We start from the raw sequence: 10,500 nt of genomic DNA, 5'->3' as shown, positions 1-10,500 counted from the left end.
ACTGAAGCAGTTTTCAAGGACAGGTACCTGATAGATACTGTAGCATGCTGACAACCCACAATCACCCAGTACCACATACACATGCATGGGGATCTATATCATGTATTGCTCAAGTTGCTTTTTCATTAGAGATCAGAAGCTAAGTTGGGGAGAAAGAGAAAGGAAACCTCAGGGTGCTGCAGGCACCTCATGGCAGCAGTTCAAGTAGATGGTATTGGCATTTAGATCTGTAAACTAGGCACTGTGCTCTTGGAGGTGACGTGAGACATACAACTAGGGTCTTGACCATTTGCAAGCTCAAAGTAGTGGGACACTAGCCTAGCCTGAGTGACTGATTACATTCAGTCTGCTTCACTTACCTCCAGGTTTTAAATGGGAGACTGGATGTACTGTTTCACTCTGTGTACTAAACCATACTGTTGCTGTGTCCAAACAAACGTCCGCTACGCTCTACCCCAGAAATGGTTGCATTTGTTGAAATACAAAACTTGTAGAGAGCCTGAATATCCTTCAGGATGAAATGCACAATACAAAATACAACACTTTCATTCTGTCACAGTGATTTTGTGGCATTTTCTCCCAAAAATGAGCATCCAAAACTCATTTGGAATTCTGCAAAAATATAAATCAGCAATCACGTCATTTAAATTAGATTAATTTATTTTGAGAATATCCCTTTTAATCCTGCATGCATTTTTAGCACAAAAATTGTATTGTATCACAACCTCCTTTGTAAAACTTGGTATTGTACGTATTGTAATGTGGCTGTTTCAACAGTTCCTTTGTTGGAAATCACACATCTGCTAACCCTTGGCAACACTGTCAGTCAGTGACCTACACAAAGTTCAATAGAAAAAGTTTACTGAATATCCTCTGTTTAATGTAAACAAGGCAGGAGGCAAAACAAAGAGAATATATTCATAGGGTAACACTATTTTACAGGGCACAGGAAATATTAGTGACCATGGTTGGAAAGCCTTGTATATTATACAGTTTACAGACTGGGATTTATCATATAACCCAAAGCATATTTATGCAATCTGTAGATTTTACATAGTACTTCACTATAACATTTCTCTCAGCAAGACAAATAAGGATGTATTTCATAATCACATGGCAGCTGTGCATTCATACAGTAAGTCATGGTAAGAAATTTACCATGCATGTACAAAGCAATTCCATGATTACTGGTGCCCTGTAAAATCAAGTGTAACAACCTTTACACTAGCAATAGTGTAAGCGAGCTCAGGATTTCGGTCCTTGTATATACACAGGTGATGTACAACCAGACTGGGGCTGTGTATCAAATCACAGCTCTCATATTGCACAGACGAATACATTATTGAATGTTACATTGATAAGATCTGAATGCTAGGGAGACTACGGGAAACAGACTATGGACAAACTTCTGTTCTAGCACGTTTGATATGTTACTTATTACAAAATTTTCTACATCAGCTTCTAAATCAGATACATACAATACATGGCAAAAAAGTAAAAATGTCTTTATTTACAGAAATGTGCATTCGGGTTAAAATGCAGTTTGGATCTGCTTATTGGAACCAACTACTCCCACTATTTCCCCCTCAAGTATTTCACTCTAACACTAGTGGCCACATTTTCCAGGGTAGTGAGCAGCACCTGCCAGTCCCCCACACACCTGAGGGATTTGCACATGCACTGAACATCTCGCTCCAGGGCCGGTGTTTCTCAAGTGTTCACTTGTGGGCAATAAATAACTAGTTACAAACGCGCGTATAAACAGAGAGAACCAAAACGGGCATCTCAGTGACATACACAGATCTGATGAATGAAAATGTGAACTTTAACTCTCCACTTTAAAAAAATAAAAGTGCATGAAAAACTTAAACAGAAAGGAAGCAAGTTTTATCTCTAAAGGAAAATTCAAATTGTCTTTTTTATATATAAAATAAAGTCATTGTCATCATTTCCGGTCATTATGGTTTTGTAAGGACCACCCACATAAGCAGTAAAGGCTAAAGCTTTCCTTTGCATTGGTTTAGGTATCAAGATAGATCCACTTTTTATAATTTATGGACTGAATTACATTTGGTTTGTCAGATAACATCACCATGGCTACTGAAGACCGAACACTAAACAATTACATCTCTGATTTAAGAGTATTTGCAATGATCCTTTATTGTTCTGCAGTGCCAGCACTAATTTATCAGAGTTGCAGCTAGGTGGATTGCTTTGCATTTAAAAGATACAGATGCTGCTGCTGTCTTTGCATGCAGTGATGGATACAACCCTTTACTGTGCACCGGGCTCAGGAATCAGCAACTGATTAAAAAAAATAATGCCAATTTCTCCACCCTGCACTTCTTGAATGGCTTTACTGTGATTGCATTATTCAGACTGCTCCAGTGGAGATTTACCTTATGATCTTTCTTGCTTTCATGTTAACAGTGTTACGTCTTCTGGTTTGTTGCTAATAGGATATTAGGCAAATTCTAAGTCAGAGGGTTTTTTCCCAATAAATAATGAAAATAGTAATTAAACTGGGAGGAAAACACAATTAAACTCAAACTACAAGCTAAAACAATAAAGGTGTCAATTTAGCAAAGCACTTAAATGTGTGTGTAGCTCCACTGCTTATCTTTGAGCATCTTCCTAAGCTTCATTAAAATGACTGTGACTTGGGAAGATACTTGAAATTATGCTCATGTTTAAATGCTTGGCTAATTGAGGGCCTAACATAACTGTATTACATATAAATCTACATATATATATATATATTTGTGCTATGTGCACTGTGTACTGGCAGTTGCATTAAATTAACAAAGCTTCTCAAATGAACTGATTGTAATACACATCACTCTAAAAATCATTTGCTACTCACAAAACATCTGTCTAAAAGGACAGGAATGAAGAGAAACCATTCTTCCTTAAATCTGCTCTTATTAAGCTATCTGATGAAAACTTCATTTGGCCAAATTTAGCAAATCTGGCGCAGGGAAGTAAAAGGAATATTTCCATGTAACAGTTAAAGCCAGGCCATGCTCCCTTGGGAACATCATTCGTGCCGGTTGTGAGGCACTGTAGTTCTGTGGATGGCAACCAGCGCAGGGAGCTGGTGAATCAACGTGCTATGTTAAAACAGTCACCTTTCAGCAATGCTTCTCTCTTCTGGGCTGGTGCCAAACCTGCTTTTTTTAAGCCTCCACAACCCATTAACTTTACAGGAGTATTCACCAGCAGAACCCTCCCACTGTGCTAAACATACTTGGGAGCAATTTTTGCCCATGACTGGGGAGAACGCTCTTGTTGTGCTTTATATACTTGCTAATTTAAAGAAGTACTCGCTATCAAATGTCTACAAACGTAAAAAAACAAAAAACAAAACAGGCAGCAAAATCAGGGGCAGCCAGATTCTTATGCCAGATACACTCATGCAAATCTGGAGGAACTCAAGTGACTTGATTAAATTAGTCCAAATTTACACTGAAGTAAATCAGATTAGAAACTGGCACTCTGTGTGCAAACAGCGTATTAGGCAAGACAAGCAAAGGGAAACACTGTAAACATTCAGGGCTACATCCTGCTTTGTCTGTCTCGGCTTCAATGTCAACAGGAGGGGCTAGGGGGACTGTTCTGTGCAAACAGCAGGGCAAAGATCACCATGACTGTGAGGAAGGTTAAGGAGCATGTCCAGCCCCTCTGTCTTGCTAGTGCATATGCTACTGACAGCAACAAGAGCTTGTTGAGGTGCAAGTTGCAATCACTCAAAAAGAGCAGAAGCAAAGGGTGCTTGAGGGGTCCACCCCCCTGAACCTTCAGTGTCTGCTCTGGCTGGTACATGTACCCCATAGCCTGTGCTGGCTGGTAGGTTTCATATTGCAAAGGGTGCACTGGGAAGCAGGTTTGCTTCCTAGCATTGTGGAAACCAGGGGGGTGTTTTGGTCCTAAGAATAGCCCTTTGAGTGCTGCCTCGCGTGGTATGAGTCCATCTTTTGCCTGGACACTACCATTAGGATGAGAACAGTAAAAAAAAAAAAGTTAAGAATGACAGAAGATTTCCTTTGCCAATTTTAAAGGCACAGAAATATACTTAAACCAACGTCTGCTAAATGGCATTTTAAAACAAAATGAATACTGTTTTAGCAACTACTACTAACGACCTGTATAATTAACAGCCTTATGAAAGGGACATAAATCAGACAAACTGAGGCCCACACCCAGAAGTCTATAGCAAATCTACTTACACAGATGAACACAACAAATCATTTGGAAAGTCAAAGACCACCATACTAGAAACACCCACTCCTACAATATACTTCCCAACTACACAGAGGATTTGATTCAACATTGCGTTACTGACAGATGTACAGTGCAACTCCATTAAGATCAGCTTTACACTGATGCAACTTCTGAAAAACACAGTGGTGAATCAGAAATATTTTGCAGAAGAGTCACAAAAATTAAAATCAATTGCATACAGATCATATGTATTTGCAGGTTTTTTCATCCTCTATCCATTTTAAATAATACACTTGTTCTCTGCTTGCTGGCTCACTCTTTTCCTTTCATATTTCCAGTTGAAGAGAAAAAAAACACCTTAAATAATTAAGACATGAAAACATTACAAAATTAGCTTGATATTTAAAAGTAATAAAGGTCACCAGACAGAAGCAAGCATATAAGCCTCAGATTATAATAAAACCCCAAACTCCTAAAACACTGTTAAAACAAGAGAATAGTGAGCAAAGTTCGGACGCCTGGGGTTCATCAGTTTTTGCAGCTCTTCAAACAATGGCTAGAAACGTTATGTTTTGATTTTCCTGAAGCCTCTCTGATTGCATTCTGGGTTCAGTGTCGACTTGAATGGACAGATCTTCATTTCCATCACAATGCAGCTTGTACTGGCAAATTGTGAAATGATGACCAAGAACTTGCCATTCACCATCACCCAACAGTTATTCTACCGTGTGCACTTTGGTGGGAGGCTTTATCCCTGCTTGCCTGAGTGGGTCAATGGATTTGTTGGTTTTTTTGACTGAAACGTACTAGAAGATTTTGAAGCTCAGCCACATAATATGTCTATTTACGGTGTAGATGAGGTGTGGTATTTCACAAATGCAATTGCTGCCAGCTCTTTACAGAACTCTTCCAGTACAATCACTCCCTCTAGTAATGTCATGTGGTCAATGCTGGGAACAAGGGGAAAAAAACAAAACAGAAAAAAAACCAACATAAGATGAGAAGCTGCACATGAAAGCAAAAAAGATATCATGAAAGACTCGCAATTTAGTTTACTTACATGGGCCCTTCAGGCTCTAAGCCAAGAAGACGCTTTCTGACCAGCAGAAGTTTAGGAGTGAAATCTGGAATGCGCTGGATTCTCACCATAAGGTCTCCAACGACCTGCAAACCGCAGACGCAGAGACATACTGTATGAAATGATGCAAATAAAGAGCCAGACAATGGTGCTTAAATAGCACTTAGCTTGTGGTGTGGTTATTTCAGCTACACAACTGTTCCACAAGGGCAGCTTTCTGCCCTTGGATTCTCAGGCCAAACTGTATCTAGTTTGTCAGCCACTGACAGCATGCCCTTCTTCTAATTACTGGAGAAACCAACAGAGTCATTTGGATGCAATCTGACACCCCAGATGGATGGCTGGCAGCAAAGACTGAATGGGGCAGACTTCTGTATCTTCAAGCACGAGTGACCAATGCCTGAGCTGAAAAGATCAGCACCATGGTTGCGTGCAGACTATGAACCCGTGAGGTCTGGTCACTGGATAGTGACAGGAGAACTGCACTGCATAAACCCTAAAAATCTTAAGAAGAATTAGAGATGTGGGGACAGTAGATAAAGATAGGTGTAAGGTGTAAGCACTGTAAGCACTGTAAACCCTTCTTCATAGCTACCATAAATGGAAATTTCCTGTAGCCACGGTGAATGTGTCTAACTAACACAGGTGAACAGAGTTGGCCAATATTATAATAGTTTTAGATAAGATTGCAGAAAGGGAGGTATTAAGGTGTAACATAATAGAGGGTGTGAAGTCAGTGACGTGAAGGGACAAGAGACTTAAGTGCCAGCAATGTGCTTGGCATTGTAGGAGAATGAACAGCTCCCTCTGAAGAGGGTTAGCAAAGGATTCACCCCTGGCTCAGGAGGGAAGGGACTGTGGTCAGACAAGAGGCTTGCTTAGTCAAGTGGAGATGGCAGTGTGCTATAGAGAGAGATGAGATTGGAGGGAGATAAGTAGGGGCTATTTTATAGTGGACTAGGCTCTACAGCTGGATCACAGGCAGGGCAGAGAGAGGGAGTCTCACTTGGCAGGGACAAGAGACCATGTGGTGAAGTGCTGCATGCAAAGCAGTGTGTTCAGAAGTGGAGCTTACTTGGGCCTGAATCCAAGACAACTCTTTCATAATCCAGTTTTAGGACAGATGGATGCTTGTACTTACAGCAGCATGTGACACTGCCATGTGAATGACAGCAGTATGGCCTACCCAGCATTAAAACAATATTACTGAAGGTGTAAGGGGAATTTTATATCCATATGATGAAACTGCATGAACATGGCAATGAAACATTTTCAGATACAACCAGCTGATTCAGTGGAAAGTGAATTTCCCTTGTAGGACATGTAAAGAATCTTTATATTCTTTGCAAGAGACTGAACTGTTGCCTCTCTAAAGCCAAAATTACCCACCCTTTAAAATTAGTTACAGAGATTCAAAGTTTCTCACCATGGTGTAAGCACATATAAACATTACCTCTTCATTTACTCACCCTGACAATAACAGAGAAGAGAGATCGACAACCCGAAGCCAAATTTACATAGGGATCCAAAAGGTATTCGTGTATATGTGGATGAGGAAACAGGGAGAGTTTGGACAACACAGACGTAACCTGTAAATTTACATCGTATGGCTGTGAACAAAAGGAGTCATCAGTTAGTTTCATTATGGCTCTTCTTCCCATAATCCATGTTTAGGTTGCTACTGAAGTAGGGAGGAACCCAAGTTAAAACAGCAGGGAAGTCCTGCCATCCCCCAGCCACAACACACTGCATGCTGCTCTGCAACAAATATCATCATTATTCAAGGTCCTTGATTCAGAAGAACAGGCTATGCACACAAATAAATAAATAAACAGACAATAAATGTAGTGAGGCGCTAGCTAAAGATTATACAGGATCTAAATATTTGATCACTTGTGAATTGAGAAGCCGATGAGATTACAGGAGCTTGAGAGCCATCTAAGGGCCTAAAACAGACAGAGAGGAACAGATAAAATAATTAAGTTAGTCACAAACAAATCAGCATCAACAGATTTCTAAATGGAAAAAACCCCAAAGGTTGGCTGTTGGAACAGGCGGTAATTGTGACTGCTTGACACCTTTCCATTAAACCAAATGTACCTGACCATTTTTACACGTTTTCCTTCTGTGATCTCATGTTTGAAATATCCTCTTTTCCAACCTTTTTATTAGTCATGGGTGTGCCCTTAGTTTTGTCATAGCCTTTGTTGATATTATCATTACATTTTTTAACAAAGCACACACTATCCATCATGCTGCAATGGGAGTTCACTGATACAGGAAATATAACTGCAAAGACCCCAAGATTGAGGAGCTGCAGGGATATCACTCAAGAAGTCCATGTCAGGATATTTAAGTATTGATGGCACTGAGTATCTATAGAGTGGTAAAGAATCAAAAGAAAACTAGCATGATAGGCATGTATAGAGTGATGCTGTCTGCCATCTGCCCAAGTGTCAAAGAGAAGTCTCAAGGAATGAAGGAGATGACTTGTGCTGAAGTGGCAGCTTCAGCAGCTGATTAAAGTAGCTGTTGCTGCCACAGCTACGATGAGCATGAAAACTGGTGATGGAGAACTAGAGGGGTGGAGAGGAGAGGTTGACTGCAGCAAAATGAGTGCAGATTGCAGCTGTGGTTTAAAACAAGGCAGAGCTGCTCAGTGATGATGAATCAAGGAGGCCTTTCCTAACTTTCTTGCTTAATAACTGTTTTCCAGCTATATAAGTTGGTCTAATAAAAGATATCAGATTCACCCAAAGAACCTTGTCTGCCTATGTCCTTAGACCAACACGGCTACAACCTACACCCCTGTTTCCTAACTTTCGAAACTTTACCCTGCGAAAAGGTTGAGCACTATTTTCCTGTAGGATTTGGCCTCAATATTTTAGGTCAACTAAACTCCAATTTTAGCTGCTTCGTCAATGTATATATCTTTATGTGCATGCATTTGCATTCCTTTTAACACAACAGCTTTCTGAATAATCGCAACATAGGCAATAAAAATACTATCCCCTTTTAAAGTTGCCATTAGGTGTTAGTGGACTTAAATCCTCCTTTGCTTTAAAAGGAGCTTTTGCACATGCACTGTCTATTTTCAATTATTTTAAACCTCAAACTTCTCCATAAAACTTGATTAAAATGTTGGTACACTGCTTGGAAAGCATCCTGTAATAATGTACACCTTTTCCAGCATTTTGCCTTCTAGGATGCATGTTCCAGTGCCGATTTTAAAATCATTAAAGTCCTTGTCTTCATGCAGCCTTCAAACACTAGCTTTCTTCCTATCCAAAGTCACAAGCAGGCTCTCATATGTGCAGGTCTTTTCTAAATAAAGATAGGGTCAACTACAAGTTATTTTCTATGCAGTCCAAAGCCACTGTCCTGCACTGGGAAATGGACATAATAATACTTGCTCTCCTATGTACAGAGCCATGAGATCTAGGGAGGAGTAATATGTTAGAGGGAGGTATTACGGCAGATTGGAAGTTTCTGGCAATCACATGGTGCCCCCTAGACATCAATGCAGAATCAGTTCCCAGATCTTTATAGCGTGAACAGGGCCTTGACTCAGTCAGGCTGAGAATTTCAGTTTATTTTAGCAGAATCTCTCAGTTTTTGCCTGTGCTGGAACAGATTACATCCTGTTCAGGAGAAACTGCTGCCAAGCTATTCAGAAATTGCATAATAGAATCCATCTCGATAAAACGGCTGCTGACTTTTATTGGATGACTGCGAACGACAATGATACGCACACTAGAAACATACAGATAGGAAACTGTGCAATGCTTAGAGCTGATCTTTTATTTCTTTTCCTTCTCTTTCACTCGGAAATAGGAAGGACATTTACAGATGACCAAGCCATCTCGTGGCAGAACCAAGTACTGCACTGTGGGATTCAGGGCCGGAAAAGCAGCTTGGCCAACCCCTAGTAGGAAGGGTATTTTGTGCTCCTTTCTAAAGAACAAATAAAAATGTAATCACTGTCAGGAACTTGAGGAATCTGCGTCTGCCTGGCCTGGTAATAACAGCCTTCAGAGGAAAGCATGGAAACAATGGGTAGGAATCAGAATTCCCTTAGTGGAATACATTTCCATAAAACTGGAATTTTCATATATCTGTTCCTGGTACTTATTCTTCAGCTACTGAGGGAGAGGTGATATTTTGACTTTTTAAATGATCATTGGAGAACCAGTTTATGCTGACATTTAAATTATTATCATTGCGCTTCTCAGTCACATCCTACCGAGGCATCAGGTGACAGATCACACCTCTCCCCTGTGGTTCAAGGGGGAAGCCAGGTGTTTCACAGACGAGTTGAAGTGAACTTACAAGGTTCTCTTTTCTTTCTACCCCCAATCAGTGGGAACTATTTTTGTACCTCAGCCTCCATTGACATGATAGGGAACTGATCCTTATCTTCTTTTGTAAAGGATTTTAAGACCTCTGGATCAAAAGTGCAAAAATAATCAGGATGTTTGTAATCTGGAGATGGTGTTCCCAAAGAAGGCCAAGTTATTCTGAAGGCAGATATTCAAGATCATCCCAACTCCTTCCAGAAACAAGTGCACAATCTGGGTTCATCTACTGTGAAAGCACAACTCGTTGTGCAGCCCCTTCTCTTGAGGCTGATGGTTTTGTTGTGCCAGAGGAAAGGAGCTGCTTCAGGAAGCTTTACAGTGACCTGAGCTAATCAATCCTATGGAAGACTTTGATGAGAAGAGGACTGAAACCCTGGACAGGACACACTGTTCAATAAGACGAGAGCAGAGAATGAGGCATGGCACGGCAGCGACGCCTGCTCAGCAGGCAGAAGTATTGGGTTTTGAAGTAGTTGAAGCTTTCAGGGTAGGAGTTTCTTCTCACAGAGCATTTGTTTCTCTGCATGTCAGAAGACACAGTCGGGCACCAATGCATCAGCTAACCCAGCCCCCAGTTTTCATCACAGCCACAATGGCTGGAAACTCAACTTTGAACATACATGTAGAGGCTGGAGGAACAGATGAGATCGCCAATAAATTACTTCCAGGATGTACCAGCCAGAATCAGGTCAAGCCAACTCCTTTCCACAGCGCACAGACTACAGGAAGGAAAGAAACTACTGGACCACATGAGCTCTTAAGAAACTTAGCACCATGCAAACACAGTTCAACCTCATTATATGACAAACCCCTGTGGGACAGTGAGAGAAAAGTTCATTAAAA

General features: G+C 40.7%; 1 protein-coding gene across 2 annotated transcripts in view; it reads right to left on the bottom strand.

The window, feature by feature from the left end:
- Positions 1–858: 858 nt before the first annotated feature.
- Positions 859–10,500, bottom strand: part of FAM160B1 (family with sequence similarity 160 member B1) — a 46,718-nt gene continuing 37,076 nt past the window's right edge. For both annotated transcript variants that reach the window (XM_025210468.1, XM_025210469.1), the window contains 3 exons: positions 6,769–6,909; positions 5,282–5,385; positions 859–5,171 (listed from right to left, as the gene is read on the bottom strand). In XM_025210468.1, coding sequence (XP_025066253.1) covers positions 5,066–5,171; positions 5,282–5,385; positions 6,769–6,909 — 351 coding nt within the window. In that variant the 3' untranslated portion in view covers positions 859–5,065. The remainder of the gene's footprint in view (positions 5,172–5,281; positions 5,386–6,768; positions 6,910–10,500) is intronic.

Source organism: Alligator sinensis, unplaced genomic scaffold (assembly GCF_000455745.1).
Source record: "Alligator sinensis unplaced genomic scaffold, ASM45574v1 scaffold1451_1, whole genome shotgun sequence".
NCBI classification, from domain to species: Eukaryota; Metazoa; Chordata; order Crocodylia; family Alligatoridae; genus Alligator; species Alligator sinensis.
The sequence above is the reverse complement of the archived record's forward strand: the minus strand, read 5'-3'. Positions and strand labels throughout refer to the sequence as shown.